Genomic DNA, 27,444 nt, shown 5'->3' with positions numbered 1-27,444 from the left:
TACATTTGTCAGAACCTCTGAAGAGGAGTGGGACTTTGGCTCTCTTTTATACCCCTTTCCAACAGAAACAGTGAGGGAATATTAAACCTGGCTTGGCAGTTTATCTGAAGATCAAGCACAAGTTTGACATGGCTTTTCAAAGCTCATCCCAGCCTGAATGCTGCTCAGCTTTGGTGAACAGACACTGCAATAAGGCATGGGAATTAACCTCGATGTTACTGATGTTTAAATGACATTTAAAGACAAACAAGAGAGACCTGAGAACATGACCCAGAGAGCGCAAGATTACTGAGAGAGGTGAAACTTGGCTTTACTTGATACTTATGTATAATCCTGTACTTTTGGCTGTAATATTTTTGGAACTACAGTATTAGACAAATCTCATTGTGAACAGCAACAAGCAACTATTATAGTTTTATGTGAACAGACATATGCATTTCTGTATGAATGCGGTACTGGCATTAGATATTGGGAAGGGCTGTGGGGGTAATAGGAATTGGTCAGAATTTGATAGATGGAGCAGTTTTCTGACAGGGTTTGGCTTCAGTGGTGGTGGTTGGCTTTGGAGGCCAGTCGGGGTCCACACTGAGCTCCTTGGCCAAATGCATGTAGCGGGCCTTCGGCATCTGGTGTGAGCAGCACAGCCAGGACTGACACTTGTATGTCTGCAAGTCAATGGCCCTCTGAAAATACCACAGTCCAAATACATACAAAATAAAATAAAAATAACAGAAAAAGGAGGATAGGAAGAGATTAAAGTTTGCAGTTTGTGCTATAGTTTGTTCACCAAAACACTTTTACTGACAAATCAGACAAAACTGGAGGTGTGAGACTGACATGATAAACTGCAACAAGTATGCATGTATGCCGGCCATTCAAAGCAAAGTTCAGCATGACAATACTCTGAATGTGTCGGCAGTAGACAGCTTAAACACTGAGCCCACTTCTTTAAAAAAGCTCAGGGAGTCAAAGATCAAACAAAGGATTCCACAGCAGATCTTTACAAATTTAACACTAATATTTTCTCATTAACCTGAAATTGGAAAAGACATTTAATGCAGGTCTGCTTCAATTTTAAACATATTGTATATGATAGGAACCAGTGAGCTAACAGGTAAGTGCAGCAAGAAGAGGTGCTAGATTGATAGACAAGAGGTGGCAAGCAAACATGAGTCTCAGAGAAATTAATGGGCTACATCCAAGGCTTGGAAACAGTTTAACCAATGAATGTAATAAAACAAATTTCTGTTTTGGACTGATGTTTTCCAGGACATATTGAAATTATATGTGCACTCTGTATTTAAAGACATATTGCATTTGAATGTATGCCACAACCTCAAGGGTTTATTTCACATATAAAAGGTTGAAGTTGCTTGAATATTCATGCCTTGTCTCTGTTGATTTTATTCTGTACATCTTCAAGATTAGCTTCACTATCTGATATCATGTGCCACAGACTGCTTCCTCTCTGATCCTGGTTCTGACTGGCAACTCTAATTGTACTTAAGTCTTGAATTTTGCAGCTGAAATTTGGCTGTGCAGATGCACTCTCTTCAGCAAACATCTCACAAATTCAACATGCTGATAGCTAAGGATATGGTTTTACCATCTTGTTAAAGGGGAATCTTACAAGGTGGTTTATTGAAGGAAGTGAGAGTTTTGGTGTACAACTAACTGTTATCAAGCCCTGAAAAGAGTGCCCAGAGGGAAACACGAGGGAGACGGCAAATCAGAACGAGACTGACGTCTCACACATGCATGTCTTGGTTAGAGGTTAAAACTGAAAAGTGCTCTGTGTAACATTAGACAAAAGAAGTGGGGAAGGAAACAGGGAACACCACACAAGAGCAAAATGAAAGGGCTAGAGAAGAATGTGTCAGATTTTCCCAACCTGTGGTGTCGGGGCAGCAGGAGGAACGCCAAAGCTGCTCTGTTTGTCTCGGCTGAACACAAGCTTCCATAAGACGATGTCAAGGATGAAGGTCTATGGAATAGTGCAGTGGGCAGGGGAGAAAATTACAGAGAGGCTAATTTGATTTCATATTGCCCATGCTTGTTTTGCACAGATGTCTCCTGTTGCGTCTTCAGCGTCACACTGAATCAAAGTTTTGAGTAATAATGTGTGGCGTCTTCTTCCATTAAATTGTGTGTTAATCATTAAATGTGAGCTTAAAATTAAATTAAATTAGTAAGGGTGCATGGGTGCATCGTTTCAAAATATTCAAAACTCTGCTGACATGTCTGCTTCTGTGGAAAGTTATTTTGGTTGACTTTCATTCAATTAAAAGGTGAAAGTGATTTGGATTGGTAGTTTCATCTGTGGTGTCTGCTAAGTAATGCTTGGGTGCATTGGCAGCCAGCTAAAAGGAAAGCGGAGGTACAGTGATACCACACCTCTGAGTGTGGACAGCCAGCATAAATTATCCCGTTATGCAATTGAACAATAGCAAGTCAATTTCTTAAAGAACATCTATCAAAAATTAGACAAGACAAACATATGCTGCTTTGAGGAATGTCAAAAGCCCCACAAAGGCATAATCACCAAAGAAAAATCATGAAATAGTTCAAGAGTTAATTATAGAAACCGTAGTTTGAATCTTTAAAGGAAATCATTTCACTTTAGAACATAATTCCTTCTCACACCGCTGATCTTGCTGTCCAGTTAAATGAGACAAAGATGAGAACACTGCATGAAAAAACAAAAACTGAACATGAGAAAAAACATCTACTGTTACCATGTGTTGATTTGCGTCTTACCTCCACCACAACAGACACACCAGCATTGACTAAGATGATGAGGAACAGTTTTACTCTCCATTTAAAAGGGACACAAACAATCTGTAAAGAGAGGGAGAGCAACCCTGAAACATCAACCATCACTGTGGTGACATTAAAAACCCGCAGGGTAATTACCCTAACAAGAAAGCTTTGCGTTAGCAACATTTTAGTAAAGATAAAGGTGCTTTCTATCAAAATATTAACAGAATGTAATATGAGGTTTGCAGGATAAAACAAGCTAGTCTGTGCCAGAGCTGAGTAAAGGTTTATGTTTGATGTATCCCTACCTCGAGAAACTCGTCAATGCTTTCGACAGGGTGGAACATGATGAACAGCAGGAAAAAATACAAACACAGGACAGATGCCACGAAAGGCCCTGGGGAGAACATACATGAGCACAAACAAATTCAGTATAGAGAAAAGTAATTTTGTAACCATGTTAGGACAGATTTAGTGTTAAAAAGCAATTTCCTTACAATTCTTGTAGCTGGGCTGTCTGAAAGGCTTGCCCTTTGAAAAAACAATAGCGACTATGAGGTACTGGAAGGACGACACATAGAAGAGGCTCGTGTTCTCGTAGTTTTGGATGTTGTGTTCGTCCACTTCTGTGTCGTTGTGGTCAGGCACATTAATATGTGATGACATGTTGCAGGCACTGGTTGAAGATAGAGTATAATTTAGGAACAATGAAAGGCCATTTTGAAACAATTCTTTTTAAAACAGATATTAAAAATTGTTTAAACTAAATAAAGCAATCATCTTAGCATAAAAAACAGGCTCCAAGACAAAGCCTGGGCTATTCTACTTAAAAAAAAACAAAATGTGCTGCTATTTTTGGCTTGGCTGCTGTTCATCAGTAATGACAGTGAGTGCTCACTCAGAAAGCGGTGTCCAGACTGTGTACCACGGCTGCTTTTGGACCCAAAGGAATGTAATGGTCTGGAAGCCCAAGCAGATGAGGATCTGGGTCAGCACAGAGAACAGCAGAGGTCCAGAGATCAGACCTGTAGGGGGACGACGAGACACCAGCTCTTTCCGTGCTGGGTTCAGACTCACTGAAAAGGAGAAAGACAGGTAGAAATGATTAACATGAGCAGAAAACAGACACTGTAGGTGTGGATAAAATCAGGAAGTAAAGACAGTTTCGGAAAAATAAAGGTGTGTGGTACAACACTCCTTTTATACTTACTGGTAAAGACAACAAGGAGGATGATGGCAATGTCGATAAAGAGGAACTGGAAGTCTCCAAGATTACTGAGGATCTGAGAAACAAAGACAGCAGCCAGCACAGATCAGAGACTAGTGAATTCACTATACTTCCCATTAATTCCACTGATTGTAGATGTAGCATTACATACAGAGTAGAGAAGAGTGACACTGATGTATTGGATGATGCTGTAGAGGGCCATGAACTTGAACACACAGAAGGAGGTGATGAGAGCGGCTCGCCCCTCTCTATCAAAGCAAGCAAACAACACTGTCATCTCTCTGTCCCAAAATAAAACCCCACAGGTCAACAAGCCATAGCATAAATGTAAACTGCACCAAATAAAGAAGGAAAATAATTATTAAAACATAACATCAACAATATTTTCCAATCACTATCCATCAATAGTAATAATATAACACAGTAATAACAAAAACTGCAAAACAAAAGCCCTTGTTGATTTTGTGAGATGTTCCTTTCAAGTTTTATTTCTCATATTCATGATTGATATTTTCTCTTTTTTCTCTATTTATTTTGCGACAAGCATATAAAACAAAGAAAAACACCTGATGAGGCTAGGGACACAGGAGATATTGGGGGTCCTGGAGGTGAATGGAGATGCTACTGAAGCCTCCAGCTCTGACAGAGAGATGCCAGCATGAGCTCTCTTCAGAGCCTAGAACAGGGAAGAGAACAGGATAGTTTATGTACAGATTCCAGTTAACGTGTGTCCATTTTAATATGGTATTGTCACACCAACATTCATTTGTGAAGTGGCTTTACATACCCCACAATCGTTTGCTCCATCTCCGCACATCCCCACAAAGTAGCTGAAAACAAATGATAGTTACATTTTCCTTTTCACATTCCCTAAAGATCTAGAAAACATACCTTTCTTTTTTTAAAATAGTTTTGACTGAAAGCTGATTCAGGTGATGATTATGAGACTCATTAGAAAGCAGTATACATGGTGGATGTAAGACCACAAACATTTGAAAGTTTGACAAAATAATTTTTTATAGCTTCATCATGTCTTTGACTGAAACACTCACTCTACACCCTGCAGCGTCTCAATAAGCTGGGTTTTCTGGTCCGGGGCCATTCTGGCAAACACTGTCCCGTGCAACACCAGCTTTGAGGCAGAAAACATCACAGAAGAAACATAAGGCATCATGGAGATAATTATCCTCAAAACAATGGCAGGCACAAGTCTGACATGGCTACTCCTATTACAGAAAATGTTAAAGTGACCTCAACTCTCATTTAAGAAACCCCGTACCTTTTGAAGCATGTCAGGGAAATGCTCTTCAATTACAGCAAATGATTTTCCGTTCATAGCAAAGTGGTATAGCTCTTGCCTTTTGGGCTCGTCTACGTGACACACATCCTCCAGGCTGATGTTCACTTCCTGTTAATGCCATGAAAGCATAGATTAGAGCCAAAACATTACATGATAACATTGTATGGTAGCCTTAATAATTACCAGCATTGAACAAACATCTATCTAAGATGCATTACGTAAACAACTCCTGCTGTTCAAACGGTTTCTTTTCTATGAAACCAGAAACATATTTGGGTGTTCTGGCTTTGATATAGATGTCACTGATGAGACAGTACACATTTGAAGATGACACTCACACAGGCTTTTGTTAGACAAGATGCATTTCAGGCTCACCAGCCAACTGACCTTAAACAATTTAAATTTTTTTGGTTTTATTGCCTCTGTGAAGCGCCAGGATTAATATTTTGTCCCCTTCGCCTCACCTCCAGTCGAGATGTCTCGCATGACTTGTCGGCATATCTCCAGGTGATCTTGGCAGCTTGTCCATCATGGGGAGAGAAGGCATCAGCAATAATGACTGTGTCCTGTGGAGGGATCATTCCACAGTCTCGGGCCACCGAGATGGCTGTCAGCATGTTGTCACCTGTAATGCGGATGGAGTAAACATTTATTATACTTATATACTTATTTATTATTTACAAGTAGACCGATACTCTAATACTGCTGGAACAGTGTCTTGTTGTGCTTTGTCACATTCTACCTCTCCAGATGTTCATGAAACGACTTTAGAGTGGTCCATCCCATGCCAACCTATATTTTTATTTCAATTAGCAGAGAGCTTGCTTGCCTCAGACTGATTATAAAATGGTGAACGGAAAATAGAAGCCCATTGGCCTGAAGCCCTTAACTATCACAGCAAATGGGGTTTTCAGACTGACAGAACAGAATGAAATGGCAAAAATAACAGTTAGAGCTTTAATGCCCTTTGTCTGTGGCAACCTCTAGAACACAGAGGAACCGGTGAAAACAAAAGGTAATGAAGTTAAGAAAAATAACAAAATGTCCCCTGGTGGACACTGGAGTTAGTTTGTGCCAGCTACACTGAGCAGCCTAGAAATGAGATTAGTTGAGATTATAGGCAGAGATGAATAAATACCAGAAGAATGTAAGCTACCGAGTGTCAAAACCCAACTTATTGTGCTGCTTGTATTGTGTGATTTAAGAGGTTTAGCCAGCTACAAAGAAGAATGTGAGGACTGTGTGTGTATGAACTCCAAGTTATTTGCATATCTGTTTGTTTGTGCAAACTAACTTTTAACTAAAGACAACGATGATGCACATGTAGCCTTGATTTAAGGTTGTGTGCATGTATATGTGTATGTGAATATGTGCAGACTTGTGCTTTTTCTCACCTGTAACCATGACAGTGCGGATGTTGGCTCGGCGGAGCTCCTGTAGCACCCCCGGGGTTTCTGCTTTCAGTTTGTTCTGCATAACTATCAGACCCAGGAACTCCATGTTTGTCTCTATGTGATCCCTAGTTAAAAGGAATATATGTAATACTGAGTACACATGAAGCTCTTCATTTAGTGTATATATATATATATATACACACACGCACACACACACACAGGTACATACAGTACTGGAGGATTCCTGATTTAACCTCTTTAAAGTAGAAGATAAAGCAGGAATCCTCAGGTACAGTTATCTGGAAAAGAAAAACAGGTAAGTTGAAGGACAAATGCAATATAAACGGTAAATGTTACCTGCTGATGTTCTGGACTTTGTGCCAGTTGAGTTTAGATTCAAGACGACGATGAGCCAGAGAAATGACTCTGAAACCCATCTTGGTGTAGCCTTCCAGAACCTCTGCAAAATTTTCTGGTACTGCAAAAACACATTGAAACAGTGGAGAGGTAAATAAAAGTGGGAAGGTCCAAACAGCAGCAAAACAAGAGAAAGTTTTCTTTCAGTCATTTTTTGCCAAACAATAAAGTGCTCCAGCAGAACCGGTGAAGCTGTTCCAGTTCTGCACAAATAATAAACAAACACACTCAGTCATCTTTGAGACATCTGACCAAGTCACATGTTCTTGTGTTTCAAATACATGGACCAAACGTGGCCATTGAAGAGGCTGGGAGGGTCCAAACACATAATCTGACAGAGTTTCAGTTGATTGATTTTCCATAATTTTCTTTACATAATGTACTTGTACTCACCTCCTGAAACCCTCAGGTTTGGGGTTTTGCTAATGATTTGGACTAAAACATTTTTTTTTTTGGCTCTTTTCACAAACATAGCAGTTACAGTAATTAGAAACCTCACCCGTCTCTTTCTTGCAAAGACTAGCAACCACCTCTGGTGCTCCCTTCATGTAAGCATCCATACGTTTCTCCCCGAGCAGACGAGCCACTACACACATTCTCTGGAGACCGGAGGAAAAAGGAAACTGCCGCACAATACCAATCTCATACGCTGACTGCACAAGTACGTACACACACACACACACAGACAGATTAACAATTTTTTACAATTTATGTCAAAGACACTAAAGACAAATGTTCATCTGCTAATGTCAAAAAGATGAGATAATTTAAAATATTGGGAAACTTAAGCACTTGGTTGTCCAAATCATAAACAATCTTATTTCCAAAAAGGAAGCACACTACTTACAGAGAGCTCACAGAGTTCCTAAGAATGAGAAAAGGAGCAGAGAGAGAGATGAGTTGGTGAGCAAACTAAATGTAAAAACAAATAAACCAGCCATTCAGACTAATAATGTTGCTGTTGTTGCTCTATACAAAATGCTAGTGTCCATTTATGCTACAGTAAATAAAAAAAAATATAATGGTTGTTGCCGATTAGGAAATAATCTGTGGATGTATGCATGAAAACAAATAACATGTCCAAGACTACACAACAGTTTATTATTAGATTTATAGATTGTGTATATTTGAATCTCATTATTTGTAGTGATTAGATAAATATATGATTTTAGACATTTCCCAGACTTTGACTGTGGTCGTGCTGCTAAACAACCAGGTTGCTGTACATACCATGTCTTGCTCTGGTGATAAAGCAGGCTCTGGGGGCAAGAGCCGCTTTGGGGGTTTAACCACAGTGGGCATGATACGGTCATGGAGAGACGTTTCCTCCTCAGTGGCCTCCTCGAGGATCTGGGCAAACAAAGGTTTAGAGAAAATAGGGATCAGAGTAACTAATGAAAGCGTTAAGAAAAGATAAATATATTTGATCAAATAATTATCTTTTAGATTCCCTCGCACTTTCTCTGACACACAATGGTGGTCTGAACATGAAAATAATTCCAAGTGGCCGATAGTGTCTATATATCTTTTTAAGGTGGCCAAAATAATCACATGTGTGCCATGCTGCCCTCACCAACATTAAACTTATGGACAGATACTAAAAAAACTCACCCAGTCTGTAGCCTCAAACATTTTGAGGTCCAGTGGGTCTCCAGACAGCTGTCCCTCTATTTTGGTAAGTGTGTGGCAGGGGGCCATACAAGCCACAAATTGGGACTTGACAAGATTCTGACTGTAGGCTTTTTGCTCTGGTAAGTGGAAACTGGTGAAGCAGGACAAGCAGGAGGTGGACAAGGAAAGATGAGAAGTACATAAGCCAAAACACATCAGCATTTAATCCGAGTACAGACCAACTTACCAGCCATTCTCAGCTCTCTGGACTCCCCACATGTCTAATCCATCTTCTGTCAGAGTTCCAGTCTGAAAACACACACAAAAAAAATAAAATGAACTCAATCCAAAATGTGTGGTCTGCACTGTGACACCACCAGAGGCAGCTGGAATTCATCCGAGTAATGTCATCAGTATAGGTTGCAAAGATTAGTTGACTAGTCTGCTTCACCACATGTGTTGACTTGTGCCATTGATGAAACAGTCACCAAACCAAGTATCCAAAAGTCACTAGCCATGAGAGCATGACAGTGGGAGCTGGTGGAACAGCTGATTTCAGAGCTGCAACCCCTAGCTCTTTCTTGTGTGTTTGTTTGTTGATGACATCAGCAGTGAGTAGTCAACATCGATGTAACTTTCATAACAGAACTGATGACTCTAAAAATAATCTGAAGTCGTCCAACCCTAATCATCAGACATATGAAATAACATCTACCAAACTTAAACATTAACAAAATGACTCCAACACTTCAATTATCAGTGACTTGAAGATTTCTGTACATTGCTTATTTTCAGGTGTGCATTTTCTTGCTGTCCTACAGACAATGAGCCACTAGAACTAACCTTGTCAAAGCAGACCAAATTGATTTGTCCACAGATATTGATCCTCTGTGGACTGATGCAGAAAATGCCAATGTTTTTGAGGCGTCGCTGGGCATACACAATGCCAGCTGTCAAGGCGGCAGGCAGTGCTGGTGGCACAGTGATGGTAATAATGTCCAGGGACTCTATGATGATGATCTTAGCTGGTACCTGGCAAAGGCAGAAACAACAAAGTTTTGAAATAAGCCCACACAAGCTGATAGTATATCTGTTCATACCCAGTGTAAAATCTAGCACGGCAAAAAACCAAGATAATGTTCTGAGAAGATGAAGGACCAAAGTATACCTTAAACACAGGTCAGTGAGTGAGTACTAAGTTTACATTTGTCAGACAATTCCAGCTGCCTCTGGTGTAGGAAAGAAAACTACAGTGATCTATGTGCAATTATATGCTAACATGCTAGCAAAAACAACATAAGAGGATATAGGCTCTGTTAATGAAGATTTGAAGTGATGCTGCCATCTACTGGACAAAAATCTCAAGCTGATTTTTAGCTTCAGGCCCAGTGAGCTGGTCAATGCTACGAACAAATAGTTACAGGACTAACATATGCAAATACATGTGTGGGAAGCTAGGTGGTGCTGAAATACCTTTGTGCTTTAAAAACAGCTATGTTAGTAAAAAAAAGGTTAAAAACATCTGCATTACCTGCTGTGATGTAGTGATATACACCAGTACAATATGTTGTACAGATAATGTATGTTTTATTAATGTAAATCAACAAAGACAAAACCAACAAATGTTCCACTGTGAGGTATAAGATTTGGTTTTACTTACAGCTGGCCTCTAAATTACACTCATTTGCTACAATGCAACTCAAAATCTGAGCATTGCATGCATTTAATCTGCTCATTGCCTCCTACAGTACATTACCTTGTTCATGATGCTGAGGATGATGGAGTAAATAAAGCCAATTCCAGCCACAGCCACCAGACACAACAGGAAGAGGTAGGCATCACGGTACAACTTGAAGTCGGTGGGTTTGGGATAAAGAATGGAGCGCACCAGCTGGCCTTTGGCTGTACTAAAACCTGGGTCAAGAGGTTAAGTTCCAGATGAAGTATAAGTGTGCTGCCTGTCTCATTATTCCAACAGATCCATATGGCAACCCAACATTATACATCATCAATTTAAAAAGGTCGCAATTTAACTATTGCATCATATGCAGCTGTCTTTCACTGATTTTTAAATGCTGACAAATATGTTCCTGTCACTCATTTGCATTTAAATACCGATAATGAAGCAGACAAAATCGTTGATTTTCTGACAGTCCAGGCTATATCTATATCTATATATAGATATAGATATATATATATATAGCATCTGCAGCAGGAGGCTGAAGTCCCTATACACTGGGTCAGTACATACAGTCAGGGAAAAAATAATTTGAACCCCAGCTGATTTTGTAAGTTTGCCCACTAACAAAGAAATGATCAGTCTACAATTTCAATGGTAGGTTTATGTGAACAGTGAGAGACACAACAATAACAAAAAAATCCAGAAAAATGCATTACAAAAAAGTTATACATTAATTTGCATTTTCATGAATGAAATAAGTATTTGATCCCTTTGCAAAACATGCTTTAGTACTTGGTGGCAAAACCTTTGTTGGCAATCACAGAGGTCAGACGTTTCTTGTAGTTGGCCACAAGGTTTGCACACATCTCAGGGGGGATTTTGACCCACTCCTCTTTGCAGATCCTCTCCAAGTCATTAATGTTTCGTGGCTGATGTTTGGCCACTCGAACCTTCAGCTCCCTCCACAGATTTTCTATGGGATTAAGGTCTGGAGACTGACTAACTTGTCAATGATCTCAAGGCAGCTGGGACCATAGACACCAAAACAACAGTTGGTAACACACTACGCCGTGAAGGACTGAAAATCCTGCTGTGCCCGCAAGGTCCCCCTGCTCAAGAAAGCACATCTACAGGCACTACAAGAAACATCTGACCTCTGTCATTGCCAAGAAAGGTTTTGCCACCAAGCACTAAAGCACATTTTGCAAAGGGATCAAATACTTATTTCATTCATGAAAATGCAAATTACTTTATAACTTTTTTTGTAATGCATTAAACTGGATTTTTTTGTTATTGCTGTGTCTCTCACTGTTCACATAAACCTACCATTGAAATTGTAGACTGATCATTTCTTTGTTAGTGGGCAAACTTACAAAATCAGCTGGGGTTCAAATAATTTTTTCCCTGACTGTATGTAGTATTACATCAGAGATGCTTTTCCAAAAAAGTGAGTTGCACCTCTCAGTTAAATTTTAAATATATAAAACCTTGTTTGTTATGGTTCCACAGGTTTATGCAAGTGATCAAGGACATTTACAACAAATTAACACAACATCCAAAGATAAACACTTCTTATATCAAAGTCTCCTGACACACACACCTACCTGTGCGGACCACCACAGCCTTGACCAGTTCGCCTGTGTAGAAGCGAGTCTGAATGACATTGGTGCCACAGAAGAGTGTGTGTCTTTTATGCTCCTCTGCATTGTAGGTGCTGTCATCCTCATCCCTCCTCTCCCCTGGCACTGGGTTTGGGAGGTTGGTCTTTGTCACAGGAACACTCTCACCTGATGGGGTGGGGGGTGAAGAGTTATGATAGGACAGGTTTCAAGGTCGTTCATAAAGAGAGCATGTGGCTGTTTGGAGTCATGCTGATTAGTTGTTACGTTTAAATACAAATATATATCAGGCTTGAATTTTCAGATTTCTCTTCTAACCTGTGAGCATGCTTTCATTGACGATGCAGGTGCCACTGACCAGCACAGCATCACATGGCATAATGGTCCCGTTGCTGGGGATCACCATGACATCACCAGGCACCAGATCAGTAGACAAAATCTCATCAATTTCTGCCAGGAAAAGGGGTGGCAAAAGAGGAGAAAGGAAGGTAAATTTGTGCATTAAATACAAGCAGGTAGAGAGCAATGTTGGGGAAAAAAGAAAAAGATGAGCATGACAAAAGGTGAATCGTGTGTTAATGAGCCAACAGTAGTAGACAGTGGATGGGGAACATGGGTAGGGATGAGAAATAAGATGTTTTGTGTGTCAGAACCCAGAAACTTCTTCAGCACAGCTTTCATTAGTCAGGGCAACAGGAACAAAAGAGCTGAGGCATCACAAACAGGGGCCAGTGCAATAAATAAACAAAAATATAGGTATTGTACAGCACCTCCAAAGCAAGGGTTCCTAATGATTCTAAACATGTGTTTATTTTCCTTGTCTGGTCAACTCATGGAATTAACTTGGTTAATTCCATGAGTTGAGACAGTGGTGCGGTGGGTAGAGCAGACGTCTCCCAACCGGAAGGTTGAAGGTTCGAAAAGCACTCTTCAGAAAAGTCTGAGACCAAATAAAATAATAGAGAATAACAATATGAGCAAAATACATAATACAAGAGAGAAAATTTTGACAAACCATTGTTGGCTCGGCATACAGACACACGGACAATACTGTGAGTGGCCACCATATCGTGAAGCATGATGTATTGCTGCAAAAAGAAACAGAAAAAAGTCATGAAAAACCCTGGAGCTTCTTGATTCCCATTACTGTAAGGATGTTTTCATCTGAGTGTGAGAGCTATAAAGCCAGGGGAAGCAGGCCATGTCCACATGAGCCTTTACACTAGCCTGAAACCCTGAATTAAACATGAGCAGGGCAGTGACTGCACCATGCCTTAGGTGGTGACTGCAACCACTGTGAAGGAGGTCAGCTGAAGGGGGTGCATCTTGTGTACAAAGTTAACATTTTGGGAAATTAGTACTAAAGGAAAGATGGAAAACACGCAGATCTAATTTCTCTACCAATTAACTTTTAATCCGGTCCTTCCATAAATATGAGAGATAACAGTCTGGATAATTTGTGAAGCTCACCTTTTTGATGGTGTATAGAGAGGTAGCTATGGATATGACCGACATGAAAACAATGGCCACAGCATAGTAGTAATACTCATCGGCACTCCACAGGATCACACTGAAGAGCTGGAAGATGTAGAAAGGGTTGAGGACCTGCAGGTGGAGACAGACAAAGAGGTTAGTGTGCAAATGCAAAGGTGAGATCATGGCCATAAAAATACAATGACCTTAAAAAAGGAGTTATTTGAATATACACTATGACCCAGATTACTCTCTTACACAGCACTCCTACTGTGGAAACACAGATGCCCTTAAGTCAAATAAATAGATGAGCCGTTGTTTGCCTTGTTAATATATCTTGTGGTAGTTCAAGTAACTAATGACCTAATGATGACTAACGACCAGCTCAGCCAGCATGAGGTTAAAGTAATGCTGCCGTTCCTCTATTATTGGTTCTCTCAAGGCCCATGCATACACCATTTACTTTGTTCAACCAACAGTCCAAAACACAAAGATATGGAACTAATCAAGTCTTTGGCCTTGTTAGTTTAAAAGAAAAAGCTAAATTATTTGATTGTCACAGCTGTTGCAACAACAGACTCATCCAGCTCTACTTGATACAACTTTTGCACGTTCCATTTCTCCACAGGTACTGTATCAATGACTTGTGAAATAATTAAATGAAGGGAACACACAATATATTATCTGTCACAGACAATCAATATTCTGGCACACACTCAGAAATAAACTATTCATTAAGTTCTTACAGCTGCGGGAAAATAAGTCCGGTGGTCATAAATTCTGTGTGCTATACACCAAATTATATTACTATTATTTGACATAAGCCTTTAACTGGGCTTATATTTATGCTAAAACTACAAGATGAACAACAAGATGACAAGATATCTTTCATTCAGGGAGTTAAAAAAAAAAAAAAGTTGTCTATGTTAATTCAAACTGGGCCCTACCTCTTTGATAAGCAGCTTGAAAACAGAAGGCACTTTCACTGCTATTTCATTCACTCCGAAGAACAGTCTCCTGACAAGTGATAAAAGAGGGATTCATAAGTTAAGTGTTCATATATCCTCACAGTCTGCCTAAACACACACACACACCCACACACATACAGTGGATATCATAGACATAATTGGTTACGTAGGGAGCAGAGCCAACTTGCACCTCAAGGTTGCCATGGTAACGAGAGACTGATTTTTCTAGAAGCACTTACTCACATCCCGTCTGTTATTCACTTGTTTCTTCATTCATTCCTCCTTTTAGCCTTTCGTTATACAACACTCACTCCGTCTCTCTGTCTCTCTGGGTGCTTTTCAATCCATTTCCATTCCCACCTCTCCTCCAATAAGATGCCCTCTTACTATGCATATGCAAATGAGGCAGACTTGAAACCAGCTGAAAGAGTTGTATAATGATCAGCATTGTGTCCTGAGAGGCTGGACACAGAGAAAGTGGCTCAGACCCACTGACTCAGTGTCTGTATAATTTACCTCTGAGAAGCCGAGAATGTGGAAATCACAATTTATTTTCTCATGGACAAGATTTAAAGGGCTCTTGATTTATTTGCTCATTTTTATCTGTGCCAAAAAAACTGAAAGAGACTGATCTGATGATATCATTTGACTTGCTCCTTTACTTAAAACCCAAATGCAGCATTGCTGTGCCAACCTCTCTACCCCTTTCCTGTGTCATCCTTTGCTTCCTTTCCTCCACTTCCCCCATCACCGTCCACACAGCTCTCTCCAGGGTGTATCAAGTTATCATTGGCTGACAAAGCAGGAAACAGGAAGCATATATTGCTCCATAGACAGAACTCGGGATGCTAGATAGACAAACACATGCACACGTTTGTACAGCTATCTTTGTGAGGGCACTAATTGATATAATCTGTTTCCTGTCCCATTACCCTACCCTTAATTAAATTCCTAACAACCAACCCTTATCCTAAACCTAATTCTAACGATAACCCTAAAACCAATTCTTAACCCTAAAACAGCTCTTTGAAGGTGCAGCAGAAATTGAGAACCAGACAAAATGTCCTCACTCCCATTGCAGAAAACTAACTGGTCCTCACAATAACCATACTTAGCTAATAGCCATACGAGTACACACACACACACACACACACTCTCTCTCATTGTGTAAATGTTGTGTTTCTGCAGAGTTAATGTTGAAGCTCCAGTGCAGCATATTGATTATGAAGAAATTCAAAGGTAAACAAAGATGGGATTTAATGAAACACGATAATATTGTGACATTTACATTTGAGCATTCAGAACAGTTGTTCTGTGCAGCTCATCCAGGTTAAAAGTTTAAAGTTCTTTCAATAGATTAGACAGCGAGTGTGAAACAATATATTTCTCCAGTGCAGTGAAATGCCTGACACAGGGTGTGCACACTAATGCAACCACATTATTTTAGTTTTTTTATTTTTACTTCCCACTGAAAAACAGATTTCAGTTTGTTTTCAATTGAGTTGTACAAGTTATAGGTCACATTAAAGGTGGCTAAAGTTCTGGAATTATTTATCTTGGTCTCGTTTTTTTTCACAGAAACCTGGCATTTTAACAGGGGTGTGTAGACTTTTTATATCCACTGTATACACACACACACACACACACTTTATATAGCAGAGATACACAACAATGTACAGGGTGGGCCACAGAGAAGTAGCCCATCTCCAATACGGGTGCCACGGGCAATGAGGGCTACTTTTACGTGGCCCACCATTTACAATTAAAAGGCCAAGGGTATGCAGGTTTCCCTCTAAACAATATTAGCATACAATCGCACAGATTTGTTCTATTTTGTTGAATGGCTTTTCAGAGCTCCCTACAGTACAAAATGTCATTCAGATATGTTTGCTGGCTGCTTCTGAAGAATCCCTGCAGATATCAGACCTCATAACATCAAAGATGATGGGAAAAAAATCTTGTCAGAGCAAATGGCAATGTGCAGCTAATGCTACTGCACAACAAGCCTTGTGTACCCTCCTTCTTCAGACAGATGTTACCTGTACTCCTGCTCGTTCCTGGTCAAGCCTGCAGTGTGCTCTGAATGAAGGGTGGAGCAGCTGATTTGCAGATCCTCCAGGCCGCTGTAGGGGGAATGTAGGTCAAAGCAGGAGACAAAGTTAACACTTTGAATTACACACAACACTGCTGACAATTAAAGTTGAACTTTAATAATAGCTGTTGGTATTGCATGCTTTGGTTTGGTCATTTTATCTTGCAACTCTTCATGAGTTAACAGGGTTGTACAGATGTTATAACTTCTGTGTATTTCTGCATATAGTACATACTACAGAAAACAAAGACGTCAAAAGACATTTATCTTACTGAAATGGAAGAGAGCTCTGCAGCGAACTGGTGAAATTTTGGTGAAAACAAACCCATGAAATTTCTAAAGACAATCAAAGAATACTTACGTTAAAACTTCAAAATTCTGCACATCATCTTTCCAATAATACTTTGCGCTGTGGAAGGTAAAATAGCGAATCTGGGGGAACAAAACAAGGGAAGGGGAAATGAGGAAAGTTGTCTTAGACATATGTCAGTGTTACTGTAGTGTTGTCCACAAACATCAAGGTAAATTTAAAAAGGAAAACTGACAAGAGAGTTTGACAAAATGCACCAAATAAATTTCTAGTAACATTAAATTTGATTATTCAGTTTAGCAGAAGAACTGACATATTTATGATATTCCTATATTGCATTTTATGGTTAGGCTAAGGTGTCATGAAGGTGGTGAAGAGTACCCACAAGAAAGCAAAGGCAAGAAATGAATGCATATTTCTCTCTGAGACAGAGTGAAAAGGATAAATGTCTCTTTTATGTGCCATATGTTTAACATTCTGTGATATCTCTATTATAACATAAAAATGATTAAACCCTTCTATCAACTTCGAAGCCCACCTGTGTGGGCTGGTAGTCGACATATCTTCTGAAGAGCTCCTGAGCAGGGCTGTCATCAGAGAGGTGGGAGGTGTGTCCGTTAGACAGAGTAGAGGAAGCAGAGGAGGAGAGAGGGCAAGAGGGAGAGGAAGGGGAGGAGGGGGAGGTGGTCTGGATGTCCAGGCTGTGGAAGGGGTTGCTCCCCGGGGCCAGTATCACTCGCACCCTGGCCATGAACCAGCGCCGGAACTCATCCTAGTCAAACAAAAATAGAGTGAAGTTAAATTACTGAACCTCATTAAGCCCATAACCCCTCCATTACAAACCTAGCCTAACGCTTATTCATTGTAAAACTACTACTACCTTGGATCAGGGAAGGTCACTATAACTATAAGGGATCAGCTGAGAGCAGTACAGTTGCAGGGTTTCTACAGATTTCAACAAGTTAAAATTAAGATTTTGTAAACCTTTTGTTAGACCAGTTTGAATAAAACTTTCTTCTTTCACATAAATGTGAAAAATTAGGATATTAAGAAAAATACAAGTCCAAGAATTGCATGCAAAACAAGACATCTACAGGTGCAAAACCAAACCTCACTCAGAGCACCAAAATAAAATGTAGGTACGAAAGCCTCCACACATTAAAAAATCTGAGAACAATGAATATTTGGGATTTTGTTTATACTAAAAATGGTTAATCAATTATCCAAGCACAAGCAGACTACTTTTCGGTTGTTTCTGTTTAATCATTATAGCTCTACTTGGTGCCTACCGTGGAGCGCAGCAACACCACCTCGGCATCACGGGCTGTGGTACGGCTGCAGGTGGATTTGACGCACCACTCTGGCATCCAGCACAGCAGCAGGAGGAGGAAGCCCCCTGTACACACCACCCCGAGGATGACCAAGGCCAACCGCCAGCGACACAGATGGTAGGCATGCAGCTCCTACAAGGTAAAAGAAGAAAACAGGGTGTAGTCTGATAAGTCTGAAAGCAAAAAATACGTAGGCACAGATGTAAAATAAAAAGAAAGGCATACCATCTCCTCCTCTTCCCCTTTGTTGAGGAACTTCAGATCTTCCTTCTCCATGCTGCAGAACAGTTTGCCAAGCCCCTTCCTTAGTCACTGCAAACACAACAGCGAAACTGTTAACTCCCAACCAGCTGTGTTTAAGAATGCACAGTATTTGGAAAACGCCATGTATTCTTAAACACATTTATTACATTTTTGTGAGTTTCCTGCAAAAAATCCTAAAAAGGGGAAAAAACTAGGTTATCGTAGTTTTTTATTTTTTTTAAGCACTTCTGTGACTGCAAAATTAATCCAGAAACATCCTGTAGGTAATGTTATTGTTTCCAAGTGTACTGCAATTTACATGTGCTTACTTCATAACACAGACCAAATGAAACATTTGGACAAACATGTTCATCAGCTGCAAGAAATAGTAATGGCACCATTTTAATTTCCTGGTTTTCTGCATAACTTGGTCATGAAATGTGATCTGATCTTCACCAAAGTCACAAATATCAATCAATATTTCTAAGCAGATAAAAACACAAACAGCCATGATCTTTCATGTCTTTATTGAACATACCCATTAAACATACAAAGTGATGGTGGAAAGTAATGGCAACTGTTTTACTAACTGGTTGAACCACCTCTGGCAGGAATAACCTCAAGCAAGCGCTTCATGCAGCTGTGGATTAAACCTGAACAGTGTTCAGGAGGCACTTTGGACCATTGTTCCTTACAGAACTGCTTCAGCTCAGCCATATTCTTAGGACGTCTGGTATGAACGGCTCTCTTGACGTCATTGAACAGCATGTCTATTGGGCTGAGGTCTGGGCCCCTCTGTGTCTCTGAAGCCACTCTGTAGTATATTTACTTCAGTGTTTCAGGTCATTGTCCTGCTGCATCACCCAGCTTGTTCTGAGCTTCAGCTTGTGGACAAACAGGATATCACAAATAGTGCCATTACCTATTCTTGAGACCGTACTTGAACATACAGTACCTCTTAACTATAGAAAACAGCATAAAGACATTTTTCAGTGTTTGGGGTAACATACTGAAACCTGAACACAGATGTGGAAACAAATTGGGGAACAACTGTAAATAAGACTGTAATGATTCCACAACTTCATGGACTGTAAATTCATTATAACTCTAAATACAATAAGTACAATATGTCAGACTATGATGTTAAGAGTTCTACTCCAAATAAAACGGTTTCTCAGCAGCACACAGTAACTAACACAAAGCCCGCACAGTGAACAACCAGATTTGGAGATGAAAGTTACCATCCATGAACACAAAGTACAGGAAAGTTAACTGAGGTCAGTAGTTCACTGGAGCACAGGGGATACGATCCAATTACAGGAATGCACAGCACTTCTGAAGTCAAGCAGCTGTCTGAGAACCCTTGAGATTAGCACTTAAAAGTGTCAACACACTTACAACCAGACCCACTGAGTCATCAAATGTGTGTTATCCAATATCAAACATGTGCCTCTTTCCTCCTCTCAGCTATCCCAGAAGACTAGCCACATGCAAAGGAAGGCACGCTGTCACTTTGAGCGAGTGTGTATGTGTATTCTGCAGTGATACTGACAAAGAGGAGTATCTGGGTCAAAATGAATAGGCTGATGAAAATGCTGAAACATGAAGACAATCTGTCCATGAAGCTAAAAGCAAAACCAAGCTCCAGCAGATTACTCTGCAACTGTGCGGCTCGTGCATTGTAGTAAGTCAGAGAGAGAGCCAGTGAAGCTGAATGTGTGCGAGAAGTCAAGCAGTGAGCAAACAGTACAAATTAGGTTAATTAGGCCACTGCCTTCAAGGTCAGGAGCTGGTAATCAATTATTCAACCAGGATTACCCTGAGGCTTCTGAGGAAGCTGGTGATTTCCCATCATGCCCTGCTAAGATGCTTTTGAGTGATAAAGGGGACACAGACTGGAAAATCCTACAAATTCAAACAAATCCTGCAAATTCCAAACAAGCCACAAAAAACATGCAGGATGTAACAGATTAGAGATGGAAATCAATGTCAGCCTTCTTTGTTTACATGTTGGTTTTGCTTAAATATATATCCAAGCCAAAGGTTAGGTAAAACCAGTCTCTGCATTGTAACAGCACGCACACCATTCTCCTGTTGTGCTATACACACACAGTCTTGTTATGCACCAAGTGAAATGCATGTTGTCCACAACACAATGGGAGAGAGACACATCATACCTGACAGCTAGTTTCACTGGTGACACAGATGGTTGAAAAAGAAGGTGTAGGCGAAGGAAGAGAGCGGAGGCTCTTCTATACAAAAGGTAATGTGTATACTAAAGCGCATTACATCAGGAGATTTGTTTATAAATTATGCAAACCTCTAGGAAACTTATTTTGAGTAATTAGAGATTTCAAATATCATCATGCAGTCATTCAACAACAGTCATTCATTCAACCCCAAGCTGCTAAGACTAATTTAAATTTAAAAAATGAAATGCATATACAATTTTTTAAAACTAGCATTACAGGGATTATCACTCACTCACATGGAAGTATTTTGGTTTTGAAAGGATGTTGCTCAAAGACAGCAATCCGTAAACTAAACTGGTTTCCATTAAAGACAACTCATTTCACCATGTGCAAACTAACCATCGTACAGGATACGTAACGCTTCCATGACAGGACTTAACCAGCCAAGGGACCTGCACAAAAACACACTGAGCAAAAATGTTACCATTGTACTTAAATGCTTCAGTTTAAGTAAATAAGCAAGGCCTGTTTACCTTAAATGCTTTTCCATTAATATCATTAGTGGACAATTAATATGCTATTAACAGAAACAGTTAGTACATTTTTGAAAATGGAACATGCTTATCATTAGACAGAATCCCAAATATCCAGATAATCATTTGTCAGTATCGCACACCCCTATTTTGGGCACTAAATCAAGGACATCAGCACTAATTTCCCTCATGGAACTATTCAGGAGAGCACGGCCACAATCTTCACTGAAAACTATGCATTTCCGCTTGCAGTGCCATGACTGGGTTTTGGTGAAAGCCTGAAGAGAAACCTTTGGCACAGAAATGTAGTGGGACACAAAAAAAAGAAAGTACACACACGCAAACAGAAAATCCACATGTAATGAGACAAACACAGGGACAGTTAGAGCACTCTGACCCCAGCTATTGCTGAGGACTGTAGTCACTCTGCTACTGCCCTCACAACACCCACCAATCCTGCAACACTGCCCCCCACACTCTGATCTTATCGGCTAGCTACACCCGGGGGGGACTTTCTCTGGCATACAGTGGGATTATTTTGCTTAGGACCAAGCCCTTCCTAGAATTTTACAATAGCAGATCTCTGGCCAACACTAGGCAGTGGGTGCAGTACAACAAGAACATTCCGCTCCAATCTATGCAATGACTGGAAATGCCAACACCATGGCACAATAGATACACACTTTCACAAGACGGCTCTCCTGATACAGTGAGCCAATTAAAGAAGCATTCATAAACAATGCAACAGTACCAAGCTTATGTGGTATTTGAAACCAGGGTCTGTGACATTGTGTGATATGATGAAACTGTCTGCTCAGTAAACAGACATTTGTAACCTCGAAAAAAATCAAGGGTCCATAAGTAAACAGACCAATTTTAAGGCTCGTTTGCCGACAGGCCAGAGATGAAAGCCCTGTTTATGGCTCAAGTACCAATATGTTACATGTTAACAGGGATTAGAGCTTAGTCAAGTTATACATTCATTTAGATGAATTTGTGCAAGAGCAACTGTTATAAAGTCAATATGTATTATTTGTATATACAAATGTGAACATACTGTAGAATACATCACAGTGAGAATAAAAGAAACAAGTGGATGCTGTTTTGCATGAACAATAAAACTAAGTCAAGAGAGCAGCAAGATCATACAACTATGAAAACTAAAAGTCATTCAAACATTGCTTTTAAAATCCATATGTACCATATAGCATCTGAGACAACAGAAAAATTTAGCACAGCTCATGTATATCGTAAAACAACTAAAATGACCCAGAAGAAGCCTTAGTCCCAAAAATAAAGCCTGTTTGTTAAGTTCCAGATACTCCACAAGTTACTTAACAGCCAGTCAGCATATGCAGTGCAGTCAGTTCAAGGTGATTTACAACTTGGGTGTTTCACCATTTGGAGAATTTGTGTGGATGATGTGGCTGATCTGGCTACAAAGGGCACAACAACTGAAAAGTGGCAGAACACTTCAGCATGGGAGGTACTTCTGAGCGGTTTAGCTGGTGTCTCACTGGATTGCATTGAATCTGTGCATTTCAACAATACATAAGAAGAAGCATTCTCTCTTCTATGCTGCATCTTTTCAGCAGTCCAGGTGAATTACACAGCTAAGTTTCTAGTTACCTTGAGAGCCAGGGACACAACGTCCCAGACAGTCCTCCTCCTCGCAGTTACCTCGCTCTCGCACAACACCAACCTGGAACCCTACAAAAAGAACAAACATTGCACATTACAAATACAGATTTGCAGAGCTTCACACGTTTCCCCTGAACTGACTAATAAACTGATCCTGTTCATTTCATGCTTTGCTCACAGTAACAAAGCAATTACCTGAGTAAATAATCAGGATCCCATAATGAAGCAGATGCAGTATATGAAAGAACTGTCAGGTAATTCCTCCTGACTCATATCGACTCACTAGGCTTGGTGTTCCCATCCCTGTACCAACAGTGAAGATAAAATGTAAACCATCTCCCACCCGTTGCCCGCGAGAATCACCAACAAAAAACCAACAGATAGGTCATACCCCCTGTTGTAAACAGGAGGATAACAGGAGAAACCACTGTTCTTACTGGAATACAGAGGACCCTGTTTGGGGCCTCTAAGAGTCAACATGACTTCAGATATATTTATAGTCTCCGCAATCCCAGCCTGAAGCCACATTGTAGTCTCTCATTGGATTAGTATGCTATTTTATTAATAAGCAATGCTGGCTGGGGAAAAAAAACAAAAAACAAGGCAGCTGTTGATCTTTTTGAACAAGATTAAACCTGACAATCAGTGAGGGAAAAATGTAAGATGTCAGAGAATACAATGCACTGAGCATGTGTGTATCACACCATATAACAGAGGTAAAAACAACAGCTATGTGAGTTCAAAAACAGTAACCATCAGTTAAAATCAGCTGTCAAAAGCTCACTGTTATGACTCACTGTAAGGAGACAGTGGCGTAAACTTTGTCATACTTTACATCTTATACTTGTCTGTTGTCTCAAAATATCATTTGCTAAATATTATCTGTACAAAATTATCACTTTTGAGTGAGGCTGAGCTTTCTGCAGCAGCTAAGATGTGGATTTTACAATAAATAACTTGAGGATAGCTTAGGTAAAACATATTCTCCTTTCCCCTGAGATCCAGTTGTTCAACACACAGAAAAAGGACCAAAGTGAACAATGAGCCATGACCTATGGACAGAAGTCTATAATTCATGGAAGCATTTGGAGGAAAAAAGGTTTTGTTGCTACTATGCTATGCACTCATTGTGCTTTCTTTATCACTTCCCCTCCTATTGATGGGGTAATATAGCCAAGCGTGGTTCCCCCATCATGGGCCAATCAAGCTGTTTATCACTGTGGCCTGGCCTTACTAAGAAACCTATGATAACCTGCCCTTCCTCTGCTGTCGGAACTTGGGATGGATTTCGACAGCCGGTTACAAATTGGTAAAATTCCAGGATTCACTAAACTCTAGACAACGAAAAAGAAGCCAGGTTGATGTTTATGAATGTGAGAACTGTACAAACCCTCAAGCACAGCAGAATGGTTTAGGTTTGGCAGTCCAAAACTGCTATGGCTTAGTGTCAAGCTTGTCTGGTAAATAGTCCATAATAACAGTACAGTTTTTAAACTAGCGGTTCGATTCCTGGCTTCTCTGATCCACGTTCAAGTGTCCTTGAGCAAAACACTGAACCCCAAGTTGCAACCAGTGTGTGCGAATGGGTGAATGGGAAACAGCATAAAGCACTTCAGTGTGCTTATCTGCATAGAAAGGTGCTATACAAGACCATTTACCATGTCTGAACATACACAAGACCATCCTTTGTGGAAGTTTTTTTTTTTTTTTTTTCCTCGATTAACATGACCCTATATCAGAAATCAGTTGGTGATTAGATGCTTCAGATTAAACATAGGAGGAAAGGACATCTCAAGTTGTTAATAATACATTTCATTGAGCCCTCCCTCCTAAGCATGTTTGTGTTGCATTTTTAATTTGCATCTTACTTGGGTGGAACTAAGACGCAAGGAAAAGGTACAAGTGAAGAAAACAACAGCCTATATAAGACTTGAGAAACACCCTGTTTTCAGATGACATACACAAGATTTAGATCACAACCAAAAAAATCGGTTGATACCGGTTATCAACTATTGAATTATTCAAAGTTTTCCTATTTTACAAGTAAAATTATGTTTGTCATGTAAATGTTATCTCTGTGTTGGAACTAACCAAGATGAATCAAGCTGAAATTCATCACAATCTTACTATTCCCAAATGTGAAATAGGTCGAAGACATGAATACATGAATGAATACTTAAGTGTCCTTTCATGCCTTTGAGACAAACTGTGATTTTGTGGATTTTTTTGGGCTTCCAACTTGCATATGTCCATAGAGCATGAGTCAGATTTTCAGCCAAAAGAGCATTTCATCCAGTTAACCACCCACAAAGCTAACCATCATGTGACTCAGGATGCATCAAGTGTGAGGCTGTTTCCCTGTTGTTATGCCTGATGAATAAACGGTCAGCAGCAGCTGTGCTCATCTGTGCAGTGGCCATTTACCAGATGCATTAAGGGGATGCAAACCCAGCTCTTCAATGCATCTCCTCTCTTGAGCTGCACAATGATTATCATCAGGTGGAGTATTTTATGGATGGGCCTATCCAGAGCTGTCTGGTATTTTGTATCACAAACTGCTTCTAAAAAGAATTCAACTTCCTGAATCCTGAGTGTTTGCTGATGAGGCAGCTAGAACCGACACAGAACTGGGTCATACGACTAAAATACAGTCTGCCGTACATGATTCAACAGCACATGATGACAGTCAGCGTCCTTAGGTTGCAACAGGGAGGCAGCCCACACATTCTTACCCGAGGACCTCATAGTGAACAGGGTTTGTGAGAGATCATACTTTCACATTTTTAGGAGCCTTACAACCAGTTCTGAAATAAAGTACCAAGTTGCTACACAGTCCTGATTTAACACATCTTTCAAATCAGGAATAGATTTTTGATCAGGATGGATGAACTCTGTAATGCCCTGTGTATTCATCACATTACACAACTCTACTCTCAGGTTTGCATTGTTGTGTTAAATTTAAGTTCCTTTTATTTTCACTGGAAGTGTTCTCACATTCACTAATGCAGGCCACAGGTTTGTCCTGGCCTTGTTGAAGGTCAACCACTATACAGACAGTAGAAATATCTGCTTCTCGTTTATACTGCACTGAGGCCCCGCACCAAACAGTGCTGGGCTGTGGAGATGACTTTTACCATGTCAAGATATTTCTCATTTCCACTCTGAATCAACACTGGCAGGCCTTCCATCACAGCCTGTCGTCCTTAAGCTCAACTGTGAAAAGTCTTGAGGTACTGGCTCAAAGGTCCATGGAATACTGGTGCCAGACTTCTTAAACTGAGCTAAACCACTTTAAAATCTACAGCTGGGACAGGACCTAAAGCTCTCTCACAGAGAAAAAGCTCAGGTGCTCAATTCTTTTATTCCAGGAATCCAGGTGATCACAGTATGCTGCCTAGTCCTGGGACAGGCCTTACTGTAGTACCACAATAACCAACCACAACAAAACGCATGAACGCAGATCTGACAACAGTGCAGGTAGCAGATTAATTTCCAGAATACAGTCAAACTAAGCATCATATTTATATCATGTTCTCTGTACCACCATAAGACTGAGGCTGTCTAACTGCTGTAATAGAAAATAATAAAGCTAAAATTGTATTTCAAGGTAGAAAATTCAAATAAAGTTGGTTTCCTTTCTGCATCATGATTCGAGACATGTCATGTCAATAACTTTTTTTTTTAACACTCCGGGTATTTATTTATTTTTCCTGAGTGTTAAGTGAAATGTGATCCCAAAAGGCAGAGTGAAATTACATTGCTACACATATTGTCAGCTGGCTAATTAAAAAATGTTTCACCTTAAAATCAGTTCACAATTAAAATTTAAGAAGTGCAGCTTTTAAACGACACCAGTCAGTGAAAATGGTTTGCTAATATACAATTGTGGGAAATGTTGAGGACCTGTTGTCCCAGCAGTTGGTCATCTCACTGACTGCTGTGTTTACTCGGCTTGAGCTGATTGTGATATTCTTGCTACACCATGTTTAAAAAATGACTCCTGTTTCCCCCATTACCTATAAATGAATAGATCAAGAAGTAATCATTAATTCATTTCGTGGTTCCCTTTCCACACTTCCTTTTTGTATTGTCAAGGTTAAATTTCCTGTACAACAATGCATATACAGTAGTCTCTGAATCCCATGTTTTGTGGTCAGAGGTAGCACAGCTTATGTACCAAGTGGGAATATGGACCAAAGGAACAACAACAAAATGTGTGTGGATATCATTCCTCTCAACTCAAAGGTCACATTCTTGTTTAAGCCATATAAACTAATTATCTTCTTCAGGCTACGGCATCATAGAAGCCATGTGCCAGCCATCCCACTGTCTCTATTAATATATAAACCAAACAGTGAAGAGAAAAGTGAGTACATTGCCCTGACTTGCTCTGTGCAATTAGGATTTATGCTACACAAAAACCTGACATTATGCAGCTGTCTTTTATTGATTTTTAAATGCTCAGAAATATGTTCCTGTCACTTGTTTGCATTTAAATACCGATTATAATGTCATCAAAATCATCACTGATATTCATGCCAGTTGATTTTCTGACAGTCAAGGTGCTCTATCTATCTATCTATCTATAGATATATATATATATATATATATACACACACACACACACACACACACACACACACACACATATACA

The 27,444-nt window shown here is 40.0% G+C and overlaps 1 protein-coding gene across 1 annotated transcript in view; it reads right to left on the bottom strand.

Annotated features, from left to right (window-relative positions):
* Positions 1-285: 285 nt before the first annotated feature.
* atp13a3 (ATPase 13A3) overlaps positions 286-27,444 on the bottom strand; it is a 30,279-nt gene continuing 3,120 nt past the window's right edge. Inside the window, exons 2-34 of the mRNA XM_020596755.1 lie at positions 22,779-22,859; positions 18,407-18,493; positions 18,140-18,313; positions 17,389-17,622; positions 16,902-16,972; positions 16,488-16,571; positions 14,428-14,497; positions 13,478-13,612; positions 13,023-13,095; positions 12,326-12,457; positions 11,993-12,175; positions 10,464-10,621; positions 9,551-9,739; positions 8,955-9,016; positions 8,708-8,858; positions 8,327-8,446; positions 7,944-7,961; positions 7,596-7,749; positions 7,037-7,157; positions 6,680-6,804; positions 5,750-5,910; positions 5,265-5,393; positions 5,038-5,117; positions 4,773-4,815; positions 4,552-4,661; positions 4,137-4,233; positions 3,968-4,040; positions 3,656-3,833; positions 3,255-3,433; positions 3,066-3,154; positions 2,758-2,838; positions 1,892-1,984; positions 286-683 (exon numbers count right to left, since the gene is read on the bottom strand). Of these exons, the coding sequence (XP_020452411.1) occupies positions 501-683; positions 1,892-1,984; positions 2,758-2,838; positions 3,066-3,154; positions 3,255-3,433; positions 3,656-3,833; positions 3,968-4,040; positions 4,137-4,233; positions 4,552-4,661; positions 4,773-4,815; positions 5,038-5,117; positions 5,265-5,393; positions 5,750-5,910; positions 6,680-6,804; positions 7,037-7,157; positions 7,596-7,749; positions 7,944-7,961; positions 8,327-8,446; positions 8,708-8,858; positions 8,955-9,016; positions 9,551-9,739; positions 10,464-10,621; positions 11,993-12,175; positions 12,326-12,457; positions 13,023-13,095; positions 13,478-13,612; positions 14,428-14,497; positions 16,488-16,571; positions 16,902-16,972; positions 17,389-17,622; positions 18,140-18,313; positions 18,407-18,457 (3,801 nt within the window). The 5' untranslated portion in view covers positions 18,458-18,493; positions 22,779-22,859 and the 3' untranslated portion in view covers positions 286-500. The remainder of the gene's footprint in view (positions 684-1,891; positions 1,985-2,757; positions 2,839-3,065; positions 3,155-3,254; positions 3,434-3,655; positions 3,834-3,967; positions 4,041-4,136; positions 4,234-4,551; positions 4,662-4,772; positions 4,816-5,037; positions 5,118-5,264; positions 5,394-5,749; positions 5,911-6,679; positions 6,805-7,036; positions 7,158-7,595; positions 7,750-7,943; positions 7,962-8,326; positions 8,447-8,707; positions 8,859-8,954; positions 9,017-9,550; positions 9,740-10,463; positions 10,622-11,992; positions 12,176-12,325; positions 12,458-13,022; positions 13,096-13,477; positions 13,613-14,427; positions 14,498-16,487; positions 16,572-16,901; positions 16,973-17,388; positions 17,623-18,139; positions 18,314-18,406; positions 18,494-22,778; positions 22,860-27,444) is intronic.

Source organism: Monopterus albus, unplaced genomic scaffold, assembly GCF_001952655.1.
Source record: "Monopterus albus unplaced genomic scaffold, M_albus_1.0 scaffold31.1, whole genome shotgun sequence".
Lineage (NCBI taxonomy): Eukaryota > Metazoa > Chordata > Actinopteri > Synbranchiformes > Synbranchidae > Monopterus > Monopterus albus.
Note: the sequence above shows the minus strand (reverse complement) of the source record. Positions and strands in the feature narration are given on the sequence as shown.